The 18,339-nt window shown below is 43.2% G+C and overlaps 1 protein-coding gene across 1 annotated transcript in view; it reads left to right on the top strand.

Annotated features, from left to right (window-relative positions):
- The window catches only part of DNAH6 (dynein axonemal heavy chain 6), a 178,265-nt gene that overhangs the window by 68,017 nt on the left and 91,909 nt on the right, over positions 1-18,339 (top strand). The window contains exons 36-43 of the mRNA XM_054032513.1: positions 1,935-2,082; positions 5,325-5,482; positions 7,361-7,492; positions 8,985-9,156; positions 12,286-12,432; positions 12,521-12,594; positions 14,246-14,400; positions 17,163-17,394. Coding sequence (XP_053888488.1) covers positions 1,935-2,082; positions 5,325-5,482; positions 7,361-7,492; positions 8,985-9,156; positions 12,286-12,432; positions 12,521-12,594; positions 14,246-14,400; positions 17,163-17,394 — 1,218 coding nt within the window. The remainder of the gene's footprint in view (positions 1-1,934; positions 2,083-5,324; positions 5,483-7,360; positions 7,493-8,984; positions 9,157-12,285; positions 12,433-12,520; positions 12,595-14,245; positions 14,401-17,162; positions 17,395-18,339) is intronic.

Raw genomic sequence — 18,339 nt, 5'->3', positions numbered from 1 at the left:
ATTTGGGGATGTGGGCAGGGGCACTTCTGAGGGAAAGGGACATCTGGGATACGGGTTTGGGGATTCCTGAGGTTAGGGGGAGAGGTGGTTGGGCAGCTGGTTGGTGAGTGGATTCCTAAGATGCAGAAGCTAAGCGATTGCTTTACTATCAGTCTTCACCACAGAAGATGTTGGGGAGATACCGATCCCAGAACTACTCTTTTCCGGTAACACTGATAATGCACTATTAAAGATTCAGAAATCTAAAGAAAAGGGGCTGGAACAAACAGATACATTAAAAAGCAAAAAGTCACCTGGTCCAGGTGTTTTTTACCCAAGAGTTCTGAAGGAATTTAAGAAAAAACTGGCTGAGCCGCTAGCTGAAATATGAAATGTCCCATTAAAATCTGCTGCTGTGCTGGGTGATTGGAGGGTAGCAACTGTTGTATCTATATTTTTTAAAAGGTGCTTGAGATGATCCAGGGAACTGCAGACCAGTAACCTTTACTTTTATATCTGGTACATTGTTTAAAACCGTAATTACAAACAGAGTTATGACATATTTAGGAAATCATAATATGATAGTGTCTAATCAGCAAGGTTTCTGCAAAGGAAAATTGAGTCTCACTGATCTGCTAGAATTCTCTGAAAGTGCCAAAAAACAGTGGATAAAGGAGAACTAGTTGGCATAATTTATTTGGTCTTTGACTAAGTCCCACAGAAGAAGTTGCTAAAGAAAATAAACAGTCAGGGTTTGAGAGTCCAAGTATTGTCATGGATCAGAAACTTGCTACGAGACAGAAACCAAAGAGTGGAAATAAATGGGCAATTTTTGTCATAGCAAAGGGTTAACATCAGGGTGCTTCAAGGTTCCATATTAGGTCCTGTGTTGTTTAATACCTGGTGAAAAGTTAGGTGTCCAGCTTTGCAGGTGATGCAGAATTATTTAGATTAGTCAGAACTAGAGAAGACTAAGGAACTTCATGGGACCTGACCTAGCTCAGTGAATAGGCGACATGATGGCAGAGGAAATTCAGTGTTGACAAATGCAAAATAATGCTTAGTGGAGGGAATAATTTGAACTACCTCTACACCTTGCTGGCTTCTAAATTAACCAACAGTTTAGGTTGGGGCCTTGGCATCATTGCATACAGCTCAATGAAGAGCTCTGCTCAGTGTGCAGTAGCAGTCAGAAAAGCAAACACGAGGTTAGGATCCACAAGAAGGGAAAATGGAAACTAATAAAAATAAAAGCTAAACTCTAACTATTGAGAGTTAGAGGGAAACTTTGCCTGCAGGCAAGTTATCATATAACTGCATACTGCAGCACACGCTTTCTCTGAAGCAGCTAATACTGACCACCGTCAGAGATGGGATTCTAGAGTAGAGGGATGATGGAGCCTGGTCCAGTCTCATATGGTGATTCATTTGTGCCTAAGGAGCAGATAGGCAGGGGGGAGGGATAGCTCAGTGGTTTGAGCATTGGCCTGCTAAAACCAAGGTTGTGAGTTCAATCCTTGAGGGAAACCACTTAAGGATCTGGGGCAAAATCAGTACTCGGTCCTGCTAGTGAAGGCAAGGGGCTGGACTCAATGACCTTTCAGGCTCTCTTCCAGTTCTATGAGATAGGGGTGTGTGTGTGTGTGTATATATATATATATATATATATATATATATATATAAACAGTCTAGGACAGAGCAATGGCTCCTGTACTCCCATAGCTCAAGGACAGGTTTCAGGAGTACTCACTCTGCTCCTATGGAGCTAAAGGGGAGGCTGAGAGTGGACGTAGGATCTGGCCCACTGTTCTACTCATTTGATTAATTTCATTATATTATTTGTTGTAGGACTGTGCAATTTACCAAAGTGATTGCATAATAGAACCACAAAGAGTGTGTGTGTATGCAACTTTGTGTATAATGAAGTTACTATTACTTATTTTTTATAATTAAAGTCTGTAGTTGCAAGGGGATTGCTAAACCGAATACAAGAAGAAGCAGGCTATGTTCCTGTTTACCTAAACTTCTCTGCTCAGACGTCATCTGCTAGAACACAAGAGATTATCGAGTCCAAATTAGAAAAGAAAAGAAAAAATATTTTAGGTAATGATTTTTAATTATCTATTTGCTTATCTTAATTGCAGTAATGTAAAAATGTGTGTATGGTATTTTAGTTCAAAGTATGATGTTTCTGAGGGCTAACTTCAAGGAAAACTTATTGTTATATTGGAATACAAGTAAAGCTTCAGTTCTATCATTAAATGATGTAGTTCTTGCAGTCTTACACTTGAGGGCAGTATTGAAGTACAAAAGCTTTAAAATCTGTTAACAGCTATTATAATATTAAGTAGTGTGAAAACTTGTCATATATAATGATTTATGAGGGGATTCTTGAATGATCATAGAATTATAGAATCTCAGGGTTGGAAGGGACCTCAGGAGGTCATCTAGTCCAACCCCCTGCTCAAAGCAGGACCAATTCCCAACTAAATCATCCCAGCCAGGGCTTTGTCAAGCCTGACCTTAAAAACCTCCAAGGAAGGAGATTCCACCACCTCCCTAGGTAACCCATTAGAGTGATTCACCACCCTCCTAGTGAAAAAGTTTTTCCTAATATCCAACCTAAACCTCCCCATATTTACATTTTCCACACTAAAAACATCCTTTATCAGAGTTAAGTTTGCTCAAGTATATTTCAACAACATCCACACCAACCTCAGTTCACGCTTTTTCCAACCTCACAATTATAAACTCTTTCACTAAACACAATTATAGACTCTTCCACTCCGCAGCAAATTTCCTTTCAGTTTTAAGATGTAACCACCCACAGTGCAAACATCCCCTTCTTTGTAATTATACTCACATGCACAACCAGAACTTTGGATAGATTAAGATACATATGTTTACTGCCAAATCTACAATGTATTATTTGTACATGAACATGAAAAAGTATGCAGTCAGAGATCAGGTTATGTATTTGAGTGTGATTATGGGGAATATGATGTGTACATTGTGGATTCTTAAATGTAAATAAAATAAATAAAATACATGAATATTAAAATTATTTCAGTGTAGAATAGAGTTAGAGGAGTAGGGGGAGGAAGGAGACCATGGAACTAGGGAGCTGGGCAGGCATTCAGAGCCATGGAACTGGTCTAGATAGAGAAGTTGGGGTGAGTGTGCAAAAGAGGCTAGGGAGTCAGCTAGGAGCCCCAATGCCCAGGCCTGATCCTGAACCCCCTTGCCCCACACATCAATGTCCCTACAATATGATAATTAAGGCTACAATTTTGTCACAGTTATTTTTAGTAAAGTCACGGACAGGTCACGGGCAATAAACAAAAATTCATGGAGCCCATGACCTGTCCGTGACTTTACTAAAAATAACCAGGGGACAGGGCTAGGTAGAGGGGAGGAATGGAGTCCCATGGGGTGGATGGGGGGACGGACTGACAGGCCGATCCCCATGCCATGGCACGGGGCAGACCCATGGGGGGCACACATCCCCCGCTCTGGAGATGACCACTGCTGCAGGACAGGGGTGCACGACCCCAGCAGCAGGGGGTGGAGGGTGTACGGCCCTGGGAAGCTGCGAGGGGGACACACAGCCTCTGTTGCAGCCCCCGGTGGAAGCCGCGGGACTGGGGCTTGAAGTGGGGGCCACAGCCACGGCTCTGGAGCTGGCCACAGCCGATTGGGGGGGGGGGGGGGACTGTGCACGGCCCTGGGACGGCACAAGGGAGGCACATGGCCCCTGTTGCAGCCCAGGCCATGAGGCAGGGCCGCAGGGCCTGGCTACAAGCCCTGCCGCAGGGCAGGGGCTGCAGGGTCCTGGTTCCAGCCCCAGTTTCAGGGCGGGGTGCACAGTGTCGCCTCCAGCCCTGGCTTCAGCCGCTGACAGACGAAGAAGTCAGGGAGGTCCGGTAAAATCACAGAATCCGTGACTGCTGTGACCTCCGTGACTAAATTGTCATGATAATCCTTGGCTGTTGGAATGTCAGTCTGATAGATTCCCGCCGGCAAACTGCAAAAGGTTTTTCAGAGAGATGAGCTGGCTCCCCAGTGGAACTGCAGGTTCTACTTCTCAAGCAACTTTCTCGGCAGCTCTCTCCCTTTCCCTACCCCCATCGTGTCCATGATGTGTAATATGGTTTAAGACATGGTGGCAGTAGACAGGAAGGATGGGAGTCATGTAGCCAATGCTGCCTCAGAAGCAGAGCTTGTAGCTCCACTACAAGGGCAGATTCTCTATCTGGCCCGTATCCTGTGGATCACCAGACTGCAGACCCGGTCTCATGGATCTGGTTTGGTACGTCAGCCTGGGACTTCCAGTGTGGAATGTTTTCATGTTCAAGACAGTCTGCGGGGCAAGGACGGCACAATGGCATCTAGGGTGAGGAGCTACCAAGGGATGAAGCCTTGGAACCAGGGGAAACATGGCAGTGAGCTGTGGAGGCAATGTGTGGGGAAATAAATCCTCCATGAAGATGCAATGCTTCATTGGTCTCCATGGCAAAATATTAAGCAGGTTTGTGATGAAGAAGCCCAATAACTGTATTTTGAGTTTTCCCAATAAATTACTATGTGTTGGGCATTTTTTTAGGTTGAAGTCCTATTTGAAATTTGGTATTTTTGATATTGCTACATTCTAGGGACCCCAAAAAAACGTTAAGGTCTCTGGAAAAATTTCCAACAGGAGTGATTTAATGTCTTGCAAAGTTCTACAAAGAAGGCTCTAAAGAGTGTGACAAATACCAGAAAAATGAAAGTGTGTTCTTCTTGAAATAGACCATGTTTAAGAATGATTTCTATGAGCAGTTTAGGAATTCACAAAACAATTTAAGTGGGAAACTCAATGCAGCCTTAACTGTGGAGTTGCTAAGGCACATCCATAATGTCTTCTCAACATTTTGGAGCAAGTCTCCCAGCCCGGGTCAACAGACTTGGGCTGGTGGGGCTCACGCTAGTGCTCTAAAAGTGGCTGTAGAGTCGGCACTTTGAAGTTGTGCCTGGTACAGCTGTGCTGCTGTCGCACTTACTGAAGACGCTACCTATGCCAATGGGAGAGCTTCTCTCGTTGGCGTAGGTATTCCACCTCCCTGCGAGGCAGTAGCTGTGTCGAGGGGAGAAGCCCTCCTGGCAACATAGCGCTGTCTACACCACGCATCGGTCGGTATAACTAAGTCAGGGGTGTGAGCGACACAGTTATACTGCCGCAGATGTGTAGTGTAGACCACGGCTCAGTGTAAATAGCCTAAGGCTTTATTTTTGTACCTGGAATTTTTATTTCGTAAGTGGAAATGACCAGCACTGATTTTTCTGCCTTTTATATTTGTATTTCTTAGGAGCACCAGGAAACAAAAGAGTTGTTATTTTTGTGGATGATCTAAACATGCCTAAATTGGATCGGTACGGTTCTCAGCCTCCCATTGAGCTACTTCGGCAGTACCAAGATTTTGGAGGATTCTATGACAGAGAGAAACTATTTTGGAAAGAAATACAGGTCAGCCCAGCTTTTAGATGATCTAACTATGCTGTGAATTTGATCAAGTTAATTGTATTCTTTGTGTACGGTTAATATGCTCTAACTCTGCATTGCTTCTAAACATCACTTAGATTTTTTTAAAGCACCTTTGTATTCAGACTCCAAAGTTGAGAGGGTGTGTGTGTGTGTGTGTGTGTGTGTGTGTGTGTGTGTGTGTGTGTAATCCTCCAGAACACTTCCATTTTCATCCCTCTGCATTGCCTACCATTTAGCCCCGTTTAGCATTGACACCACGTCTGTCCAAGGAGGACACATTTCCCTCTGAAGCCTGTTATCACTGCTCCTTGAGGCAATACCATGAGAGCAGTGTGAAGTACGTGCTGCCCGTGCTGCCCCTGTAGTTTTCAAGCTTCTATCATTCCAGGGAATGAGGGTCTGAGATTTTCTTCTAACAACCCTTGAAGGTGTTTGCATAGGTGTCAGTTTCTGGATTTAGCCCCTCTATCCGAATAATGACTCTGATATTAGCCAGTAAGACCTGGGCTACACTAGCGGGGGGGTGGAGGGGGTTTCGAACTAAGATACGCAACTTCAGCTATGCTATTCGCAGTCGAAGTATCTTAGTTCGACTTACTTGGCCGTCCTCACGGCGGCGAGTCGACTGGCGCAGCTCCCAGCCCTCAACCCCTGCCCCAGCCCGGAGCCCCCCTCCCGCACCCTGAACCCCTCATTTCTGGCTCCACTCTGGAACCTACATCCCCAGCCCAGAGCCCATATCCTCTCCCACATCCCAACTCCCTGCCTCAGCCTGGAACCCCCTCCCAGACTCCAAACCCCTCGGCTCCAACTCCCAGCGTGGAGCCCCCTCCTGCACAGCAAACCCCTCATCCCCGCCTCAACCCAGAGCCCGCACCCCCAGCCGGAGCCCTCACCCCCTCCCGCATCCCAACCCACTGCTTCAGCCTGGAGCCCCCTCCCACACCCCTGGCCGGAGCCCTCACCCCACCCAACTCTCTGAGCCAGACTGGTGCAAATGAGCAAGTGAGTGAGGGTGGGAGAGCGAGCGACAGAGGGAGGGGGGGATTGAGTGAGTGGGGGGTGGGGCCTCGGGAAGGGGCAGGACCTTGGAGGAGGGACGGGGGCAGGGGGTGGGGCAAGGGTGTTTGGTTTTGTGCGAGTAGGAAGTTGACAACCCTAGTTGATTGAGTGTGGATCTGTGACACCATGAGGGAGCATCAGGAAATATCCTGCCACAGAATGCCTCCCAGAGCTCCCTGGGTATGCTGTGGGGAGCATGGTCTACTCTAGCCTTTAAGTTGCTACAGCATCCCTCACTTTGCTGCCAGCCATGGCTCTGCCTATTCTCCAGCCTTCTCCACCCCTTTTTCGGTCCATCGCTCCTAGGAGAGAGCAACACAGTAGCAACCCCATGCTCTCCTGAGTGCCTCATATGGGCCATGCTATAGGAAGGGAGGTTCCTTATTTTCCCCGTCCTGCGACTGTGTGGTCAGTTGGGGGCAATCAAAATTTAGCCCACAGTGAGAACGCTATAGGATGGGGGACTCAACTACTCTAGTTAATTTCACTCTTATGTGTGACTGTGTGAGACAAAACATGGGCACTGGGGAGAGTAGGGAAAGAGGAGTAATGAGCCGGTCAGCACTGACCATCTCTATTCTGGGACATGCTATTGTGCTTGAAGGACTTTCATAAATGAATTATTTTGAATACCAGTTTAAAAAAAAAAAGTGGGAATGGGGGGCAAATCACATTTGCTTTGCCAATAGCTTGCTAAAGATATGGGCACTAAATGTATAAGCAACAGTGTCTGCATGATTAAACAAATTACTGAGTATTCTGTTTGACGCAAATTGTACCTGAATTTCCCCTCTGTAGGATGTAACGATTGCATCAGCTTGTGCACCCCCAGGCGGTGGTCGCAATCCAGTAACTCCGCGTTTCATAAGACACTTTGCCATGCTGTGCCTTCCAACACCCTCGGAGCACAGCCTTAAACAAATTTTTCAGGTCAGTAGCAACTTCTGCTTGGCCCTAAGGGATCGAAAACATATTCATCTGTGTATTTGGTCATAGCGCAATGTGGTCCTATCGTTAGACAAGAATATGTGTCATGTTGGAACTTTTGCAAATTCTTAAGGTGAATTGAAATTTGTTTTTGTAGACTGAGGCCAGATGCACAAAGAGCTTGATCCAAAGCCCTTTGACGTCAAGAGGTGTCTTTCCACTGACCTCAATGGACTTTGGATCAAGCCCATAGAGCCAGGCAGGAGCATATATTTAAAATTATTAGTCATTAACCTTTTAAGGTGTTTTTATTTCAGTTGTGTTCGGTGTCTTTTTCTTTATTTAAAAATAACCTTAAATATTTCCTTCTTCTCTTCAGTTTCTGTAAACATATTACTTGAATTGGCTAAAAATTGTCTAACGTGTGCATTATTCAATAGCTGCCATGCATAATTAAACAAACATAAGGATGGATAAATATTGATATTTATTATAGTGCTCTGCTTCTAGGATATTGGGAACACTCTCATAACTTAATATTTTTTCTAGGAGTTTTCCTTTTTATGGGTCTGATCCTGCCACCTTTCTGCCCAAGGACAGTGGGTCTCTATGTGGTCACTGGTTTCCAGTAACTCAGTCAACACCTTGTTGACAAACAAGTATCACTACTCTGTTTATTTTGATAGATCAGATGTTGTTCTTTATACGTACTTGAAGGTTTTGTGTATTTTTTTTTTTTGATTCACCAAAATATTTTCTTAAAAGTCACATTTGTTTGGGGTGTTTGATTTAGTTTTCCCCCAGTGGACTTCTTTTTTTATCCTCCACACTCATTTTAACCCATCACTCAATACCCTAGTTTGCATCTCTACTCTCTGGCCAAGGAGATCCTTGGGCCAGCTTCTAAGGTGTGCCTCATAAGAGGACTCTGCAAGTGCGGTAAGGGTAGCTTTCAGCTGCCCTTGCCTCTCCCTAATTCTGGCTTGTTCTTGGGTTTGGCATGGACATCAGCATAAATTAGCATTGTCCCTGGGACTGCTCCAACTTACCGCACCCTTGTGTGGCTCCCGGTATGCTACTCTGCAGCCCGGAAGAGCCATAGTGCAAAGCACTCTAGCTTCTCCCCTTCCCACGCCAGCTAAGCCCACAATACTTGATTGAGGGCTGCTGGGTGCTCTGCACTTTGGAAAATCCAGCCACTTATTGGGGTGTCTAAACATGGCTTTAGGAGTCTAACTCTAGGGTACCCATTGTTTAAAGTCTTGGTCAAATTAATATAGTATCTTTACCTCTTTTGTGTGTGCAGCTCTGGGTACATTTTTCTTTGATAAACTTTTCAAATTAAATTCTTTGAACTTATTAGATTGGAATCACAGCTCATTTGAATAAAAACCAAACTTTTCACTGCTTTTCATGACTGCAAAGAAAATGAAAATGTCCCTTATGTTTTGTTCTAAAGTGTCTCTTCTTTTTTGTGTTGTTGTTCTGGGTATAGGCAATCTTAAAGGGCTTTTTGGCTGAATTCTCTCCAGCAGTAAAGCAGACTGCAACGAGCATAGTGGATGCTGCTGTTGAAATATATCAAAGAATGAGCATTGATCTTCTCCCAACGCCTGCAAAATCCCATTATGTATTTAATTTACGTGATTTGTCAAAGTGTGTGCAAGGTAAAACGGGTTTGGTTTTGACATGGTATTTTTTCTAGTTCCTCTAGTGTATTTTCAGGTGTCTGTGGTGTTTCTGTCCAGCGAGGACTCTCTAAACAGTTCACATTCTCTATTTCAGTATTATATCGTCTGAAATTTGTTATTTACTAGAGCAAAGGATATAACTTGCAATGAATAATTTCTTTGTTCAGCCATTTTTTCTGCTTGCAGTATATCTAAGAGCAGATCATGATTTCCTCCAATTTCCACATTTATACAGAAGGAGGCAAACCTTGCCCTGTTCAAAAGGTAGGAGAAATTAGTCAGGAGTTGTGTAATTGCTCACGAAGCTAATTGATTGATTCTAAGGAAGGTGGCTGAATGAGTGTATGAACATTGTTGCTTTTTACAGATCCAGACTAACACGGCTACCCCTCTGATGTATGAACTGTGTAAGTTCAGACTGCATATTTTGCATCCAATAGCCCTAAGGAAAATATGCTCATCTGCTGTTGGTGAAAGTGGGAGAAATGGTCCCTGAGTCATTGTAAGTTAGAGTAGTTCCTCCTCATGCCCTAAGATAAATAACAGCCAATGGAAAGTCCAGTGGATTAGATAAAAACTCCTGCTGTTGGTGCTACACTGGTATGGCGGGAAACAGAGTGGGAGGGGTGGTGCTGGATATGGGAGAGATCATCATAAGACGCCTGACTCCAGTGATGAAGGCACAGACATCCACTTTACCTTATTTTCCTTTGAGAGAGGAGACTGTTTGTTTGGGGAAGGCTACCACAGTACAGTGATTAGTTCTATTGAGCAGTGTGCCTCGGCATTGGTCAGTGCTTGTGGAAGAGTTCTGTATAACTCAAAGGCGTGTCTCTTTCACCAACGGAAGTTGGTCCAATGAAATATGTTACCTCATCCACCTTGTCTGTCTGAGACCCCTAGTGTCTTTGATGGTCTTCTGAAATTTCCTTGTGGCTGTGTATTCCAGAGCCAGGTTGACTTTGATTACTACAAACAGGACATAGCACCACCAGATCTGGCTCTTCTCCCCTCTTCAGTCTTCTTACAGAGATGGTGGCGCATGTGTGTATTCATTCTGTTCCTCTGGATCACCTGCACAACTAGTCTGCACACCTTGTTCTTAGGGTATGAGCATCTCTCTCTCTCTCTCTCTCATTCATTGGCTTCCTCTGGCTTAGTGCAGACAGGTGCAGTAGTTTTGCTAGTATCTCTGCCTGCTATCTTTCTTCTCCTCTTCTTCCTTCCAAACTACGTTTCTCTCTCACTCTCAAACACAAATGCTGTGCATGTGATTCCTAACTCAGCTGCTACCTCTTTTGCATGGCAGTGTTTTAACCAGACAGTCTACACGGAAATGACAATAAGCCTCATGATACCTCTTGCTATCAGGCTTAAGCTCCATATGCCTAATGACATCTGCACAACTTTAAAATTAAATGACGCGTGCTTGTCTTCTGAGCCGTGCCCCCAACCTGCCTCAGTTGAGCATGCTCCGTCCGGCTTTAGGCATGCACATGCTTTGTTTGTCCCTAAACACATTTCTCATGTTATGTGCACCACCGCATCCTGTTTGTTCACTTTCTTGTTTACATGCACATCTCTACTTGCACTTCTCAAGTCTTCAAACATTTACCCCTTCGTGTGCAGACTTTGGATGATGGTGTGTGCCTCTGGTAGCTGCTTAGAGAGGATAAATGGTGTTCTATTTTCCCTATTTGTTTCTGCCCTCCCTTTGCTTTTTCATGTAGTTGTGTTTCTGTGTTTTGTTTCCCCCATAATTGATTGTGCTGTTTCTAAAGATAAACAGAAGAAAGTGAAACAGCTCAGAGAAATATTTTATTTATTTATTTAAAAAGGCATCAACGACTGTAAGAAGTATGATTGGATTTACGCACTGCACAAGAGATTGTGAGGACTAGGATTATTCAGATTCTAAATGAGAAAAGTTAGAGGAAGTTTAATAGACTGTTCACAATTATGAAAGACAATAAAAGAGGAGTTGTTCTTCCTTTATTACCTGCCCCAGAATAAAAGAATGAGTGGACATCTAAAGTCCCTAAGGAAATTGAAGGATAATAAAACTAGTACTACTTAATTCAGCATATGGACAACCTATGGAGTTCATAGTTGTAGGAATTCTTCACTTAAGGTAGACTGCTATGGTAGGACAGTTTTATTGTTTATTAGGTTATCTGAGCTAACCTAATACGATAATCAAATCTTTTGCTTCAGGGCATAAAATGATTGATTGCTGGAGTCGAGAAGGAATTTTTTCCTTCAACGTATGATACTACGCAATGGGCTTGGTGTATTTTTTTGGAGGGGAAGTCTTAGTCTTCCTCTGGAGCATCTGACACTTGTCAATATTGGAGGCAAAATACTCGATTAGATGTCTGATCCATAAAACCAATTTTATGTTCCTAGTATTTTAATCTCTGCTTCTGTTTCACCTCAGTGCTTGTGTGCAGTATATATTTTTATAAATATGATAATAACATTATAAATAGTTTTATGGTGTTTTGTGTGAGATTGATGATGTTGGTGGATGGTATATACATACAATATTGTTAGAATTAATAACAATCATAATAAATTCAATATTCCCTCCACTTTTACTCTGCTGATCTCTCCTATATAGGCCATATCCTTTATTAACATCCCAGTGGTGATTTTTTTGGCCACCATCTCTGTAAAGCTAGTCAGTTCTTAGCTCTGTTTCTGTGTACATAATAATAGGAGCTTGATTGCTTCATTCCTGTTCTTGTCCTTTTGCTGTATTTACATAGAGACGTCTTGCAATTTAATTACCTCCTTCTTTCCTTCCTGCTACAACCACCTCATCTTGTGTAAACATTCTCTCCAGCTGTTCATGTGTACTTCAATTTTCAGTGTAATACGCCCCTTTTCTTCACTATGTTCCTTTCTAATTAGCATCTCATCCTGTTGAGGCTCTCAGAACCTTCAGCTGCCGCTAAGGCCTTTGCAACTGAGCCAGGAAATTCTCTTCACAATCGTAAATTATCTTTCCAGTGTTTTTAAAATGTTTATTTCAACATTGTTTAGAAAGTGATGATCAGAATTTGTTATGTTAGTGAAAGTGTTATTTGTGTACTGTACACACAGGCATTCTCCAATGTGATCCTGGAGCAGTCAGAGACCAAACACAGATCTTCAGACTCTTTTGCCATGAGTGTCAGAGAGTCTTCCATGACCGCCTCATCAACAGTGAAGATAAACAGTATTTTCATTCTATGTTATCTGAAATGGCCAGTAAGAAAATCAACTTACTCCATTTATATTACATTAGACGTGTAAATATGTCACACAAACCTATCTAATCTAGAATTTTAATTTGTAGGCAAACATTTTGCAGTCCCAGTTGACCCAGATTACTTTGTAAGAAAACCAATCATCTTTGGAGACTTCCTTAAAGTGAGTCTATCATAAGCCTAAGTTTTCATAGAATACTGTTTACTTTCCATTTGCTTAGTTTGTTTAATGGAACTTCAGGGTTTGTAAAGTGTAGAGGCAAAATATAAACACTATAATTTCAGCATAAACGAATCCTAAATTCAATGGGCTTGATTCACTGACGCAATAAGTAGGAACATCTCCAGGGAAGTGAATAGCGTTGTGCCTGTTATACCAAAAGTGACTGTGGCCCTTTATGTTATATTTAGAAGAGAAGTAGTCCTTTTGCATCTTGATAAAATGTCTGCATTAGCAAAAATGGGATTTCAACCACCTTTCAGGGAACTAGCGTGCTATTGTGAAAAGACTAAGCTGCATACAGATAGTCCTAGAACTGGTCCCCCTATATTAGGAAGAAGTGAATAGCCTTCTGCCTAAAAGTCAGATATTGTAGCTAATGTACTTTCACTGGAGGAAGTTGTTAATGTTTTCACAGCCTCTGTTACTAGTGACCAAAGAGAATCATTCAGACTGAGGAATGGCAAAATTTAAGTGATCCTAATTATAAAATAGTTGGCTGAAATAAGTCTGGTTCTCCTTCATAAAGTTGCTTCCCCCCAAGATACCTGGGGACAAGAGGAAGTGATTTCACCAGGTGCTTTCCATTACAGAATGCACTAAGAAATGGCGATAAGGGGTAGCAAATATTATTTTGAAGCAATATGGTATTCGAGGGGCAGAAGTAGATTCCAGGTAGATATTTGCTCTTTGGATCCTGATGGGAATGGATAGGAAAGGAAGCCATCAGTGGTACAATTTTGACTCCTGCCAAGGGCAAGCTAAATCTTTAAAGGATATTTTTAAAAAACTAGTGGCATTTAACAAAGATTGTACTAGGAAAGGATTTAAGTTGCACCATAAGCACTCAACTAGATAGATCAGATAGCAAATTGGGGGCAGTTTAAGGGACAAATGTGCATATTGGCAAACATATCCATGCTAGAGGTTTCAGGGACCTGTGGAGAGAAATTATTTCTCTCACAGAGTTTACATGTTCAATTTTCATTCTTTTTCTCTGTACACAAGGACAGTTTTTACATTACTTTGATTCACTTCTGCAAGCAGAAACTGCTGCCTTGTGAGGGAGTCTTTTGCAATTAGCCCAAGCTGAGATCTCATTATGACGTTTACTGGGTACGGAAGGATTCATATGGAATGCAGGTTACAACCGAGTAAAAGAGGCTAGTAAGTGAGAGAAAAACACAGCAGCTGAATTCTTGGAACTAAATGCTAGGGGTGGTTTGGGAAAAAATGAGGTCTGGAATACAGCTAAAAGTGTGTTTAGAGGTCAGTTGCAAACTTTAGCCACAGGCATGAAAGAAGTGGAGAAGTGAGACTGCTCTTAACAGAGTGCAAAACTAAAATGAAAATGGATTTAATCCCGAATTTTTTTTTTTTAATTTCCCCAATGAACACGTTGAAGTCAATGGGAACTGCTGGGTATTCAGCACTTAGGGTGCCATTCAAATGCCTAACTATGAATTTAGGAACCTACCTCTAGGACCCAAGTATTGAAAATCTTGACTAATAATTTGTGGAGATTTTAAGCACTATAATTTCTGTCCATTCATTTTGATCTCATTTCTCTTATTCACAAATAATTTCCTTTCAGATGGGCGCAGATAAAGCTGATCGAATATATGAGGATCTGACTGATACGGAGAAGATTATATCAGTTTTACAAGACTACCTGGATGACTATAATATAACAAACTCTAAGGAGACAAAGCTGGTGTTCTTCCAGGATGCCATCGAGCATGTTTCAAGGTACAGGACTGTTTAGTTAATACCTAGGCGGTATCATTGTTTTAAGGTAATAATCTGACCAGTGTAAACAAGTGAATTTAAGTCATTTTGAGAAGCATTTAAATTGTGTGACTAATCACAGGTTTATACACTGAAAGGATGCATTAAAATACATACAGAATTAACCACGGAGTCCCTAATAAGCAAACATATTAAATTCATCCTGCCCTCAAATATAAACTGGTGGTCAAGCTGAGATGGAAGGAGGTAATTGTCAATCCATGAAAATGGTATAATCCCATGCTGAACCCTGAATCAAGAGTGTGCCCAGCTGCATAAGTGGAGTGAACAACCATCTGCCATAGCCCTCTGATCATCATGATACCCAGGAAATCCTATGCCACAGGGGTGGCCGACCTGTGGCTCCGGAACCACATGCGGCTCTTCAGAAGTTAATTTGCGGCTCCTTGTACAGGCACCAACTCCGGGGCTGGAGCTACAGGCGCCAAATTTCCAATGTGCCGGGGGGTGCTCACTGCTCAACCCCTGGCTCTGCCACAGGCCCTGCCCCCATTCCACCCCTTCCCACCCCCTCCTCTGAGCCTGCCGTGCCCTCGCTCTGCCCCCTCCCTCCCCATCCTCCTGCACGCCACGAAACAGCTGATCGGGAGGTGCAGGGAGGGAGGGGGAGGTGCTGATCAGCGGGGCTGCCAGTGAGCGGGAGGCGCTGAGAGCGGAAGGAGCTGATTGGGGGCTGCTGACGTATTACTGTGGTTCTTTGGCAATGTACATTGGTAAATTCTGGCTCCTTCTCAGGCTCCGGTTGGCCACCCCTGCTATGCTGCTTCTGAAGACTCGTCATCAACATGGACATTGAAGTCACTAGGCACTGTCAGCCTCTGCAACTCCATTGGCACCTAGATTTTTACATACAGATTTAGGAGTCTAATTTAAGGCACCCAGACATAGAAGTTTTGATCAAAACATGGTCTCCATTTGTGTGTATGAACTTGGCAGATGCAATCCGCGGCTAGACAGATACTACAATGATATGTGTTTCTGGAACAAATCTGTATACTTGTCACTTGTGCACACAAAATACAGAATTTACAGAAACCACTTATGCACTCAAACCGAACCAAATTAAGTGCACATCTTTTGGCATGAATAAATTCTGTCATTTTAAAAGGACACAAAAAGTGTGTGTGCTCATAGTGTGAACATGCACAAATAGAGGCCAGATTGAAGAGGCTTCTTTGAAAATTTGGCCAACAATTAATTTGTAATGATGTGGCACAATTGGTAAAGGATTTAATCTGAAAGGGAGGTTTAATGTTCATGAGCTAAAGCTTCTAGAAAGCTGAAGTCCTTCCAAAATCAGTCGAAAATGGAAATCAACAGTGGGGTCCATCAGTATTACACTTGGTTAAGTGGCATGTTCTTAAAGACAACAGAACGTACCTTGAAGTCCCTGTTCAGTCCAAACTTGACCTGTGCTGTTTATTTTCTCTACCCAAATACACAATTCTATATCTATGTATTAATATAATTCATAAATATTTAATAGATATATGGCACATATTTACAGTGATTCACTTGCACCCCTCTACAGTATAGAGCAACTTGAAGTGAGAGTAAATATAATTTATGCCCATTTTGTGTCCCCTTTATGCTTCCAGAGCAATGTAAATGAGAATAACACCCTGAATGTGCTTGGTAAAGTAAGCAATTAAAAAAGAGTATTTTCCCAGCTGCCTGCCCTGTAAGATCCTCCCGCAAAAAGCCAAATAGGATTCTCCACTAGTGTTTTCTTGGAAATTATCCATAATAACCAACTTGTTGAAATCAGAATATGTCCAAAGCAATTTTGAGTTAAAGATTCCCTCTATTCAATAGCCCGGCTGGGATGGGAGATCCAGGGTACACTGGGTGGGTTTTGACAGCAGTGTGGGGCAGGGCCGGCTCTAGGATTTTTGCCGCCCCAAGCAAAAACAATTTTGGCCGCCCCTCTCCCCCAGTTTTTTTCTTACCCCACCCCCAGCCCCGCCTCAACTCCGCCCCTTCCCCAAATCCCCAGCCCTGCTTCCTCCCCCCAGGCTCTCAAGCCTAGGAGGGAGGGAGGGAGAGAAGCGGCGCACGCGTCGTGGCCACTCGGAGTCTCCCCCTCCCTCCCAGGCTCTCAAACCTGGGAGGGAGGGTGAGCAGTGGCACGCGAATCAGCTGTTTCGTGCGCCGCGGCCGCTCAGGATCTCTCCCTCCCTCCCAGGTTTGAGAGCCTGGGAGGGAGGGGGAGCAGCGGCGCGCGAGTGGCAGCAGCGGAGATGAACTAGGGCGTCCGGGGCACATTTTTAGGGGCGGCATTCTGGCGCCGGCCATGCCGCCCCTAAAAATGTGCCACCCCAAGCACCAGCTTGTTTTGCTGGTGCCTAGAGCCGGCCCTGGTGTGGGGATCCCAAAAGGAGATTGAGTTTTGGTTGTTGTGAACTCATCCTGAATTAATGCAGCTAGGTCAGTGTCTGAAATGTCCCTCTGAGTTTGGCTTGTGTGCAGCTGCATGTGTTCCCTGCCAAAGCCACTGGGCAGAGCAGGGAATGTTGTTTTCCATTGGGCCCCTGGCATTGTGCAAGAGAGGCTTCCATTGTTTGGATTGCAGAATTATAGGACTTTCACTATGGTATCATGCCTATGTGATGTTCCTGTGATGCCATAATGAGACTCCAAGAAATAGTTGGAAAATTCTGTCATTATTACTACTTTACATTCTATGCTTGATTTTCCTATAGAATTGCTCGGATGATCCGTCAGGAAAGAGGAAATGCCCTGCTTGTTGGAGTAGGAGGTACTGGCAAACAGTCTCTCACTCGACTTGCCTCTCATATATGTGGGTACAAATGCTTTCAGATAGAACTTAGCCGTGGTTATAATTACGACAGTTTTCATGACGATCTGAGGAAGCTGTATAAGATGGCAGGAGTAGAAGACAAGGATATGGTTTTCCTCTTCACAGACACACAGGTATGTTTAAATGGGTCGACCAGAAACGCAGTTGGCTTTATCATTAAAATGTTGTGGCTTACACAATAACAAGCTATTTATTTTTATATGGTGTTGTTTATATGAAGTAAGAAAATGCTTTCGAGTGAGGATCATAAGCTTAAATCAATCAATACAATCTTATAGTAATATATAAAAGGAGGAAGTGACTCAGAGGAAGGAAGAGGAGAGTTCTTGGTAACTGGGGTAGCGTAAATGAAAGAGCTACCTCCAGCTTTGGAGAATTATGGGAAAGGGGCACAGGAAGAAGGAAGAACAGACTTGAGACTGCAGGTGAATATGGCGTCTGATAGGAAGAGTGGGCCAAGATCATGACAGGACCAAGGACAGAGTTTCAATCTTGTGCAGTGGAAAGGATGAACGGAAGGTATAAATCTTCCCCCAGAAGTGAAAAATGAGGTCAGTGGAACTGTTCTGATTTATACCAGTTGAGGATCTGCCCCATTGACTTCTTGTTCAAGGCTCTCAACAAGTATAAAGTGATTGATATTAGTGAAAACCAACAATGTGATCAAGTAGGATGAAAAAAGGACAGGTTATGATCAGAAGCCAGAAGTAAATAATTAACTATGCAAAGGAAGGTATTCTCAGTATTGAAAAAAGATACAACATTAATAATGTACGTAAGTTGTTGTATCTGTTTACTTACCATGGAAAAGTGTTAGATTTTTCCTACTGGAAATAGATCAGGGCATCTAAAAAATACATCTGAATCTTATGATTTATTCCCTGAGCTCAGACAATATCATTTCTATGAATAAGCTGTGATCTAGAAGAGCGGGCTAGGTAGTGACTCACAAAATAAGCATGGCAAATATCCCTACCTTCACAGTTTCTGTATCCTAGAATGTATCTGAATCCAGGTATCCCTGCTGTGTGTTCGTTAACTTCTGAGAATTGAATATG

This window comes from Malaclemys terrapin, chromosome 6 (genome assembly GCF_027887155.1).
Source record: "Malaclemys terrapin pileata isolate rMalTer1 chromosome 6, rMalTer1.hap1, whole genome shotgun sequence".
Taxonomy (NCBI): Eukaryota; Metazoa; Chordata; order Testudines; family Emydidae; genus Malaclemys; species Malaclemys terrapin.
The sequence above is the reverse complement of the archived record's forward strand: the minus strand, read 5'-3'. Positions and strand labels throughout refer to the sequence as shown.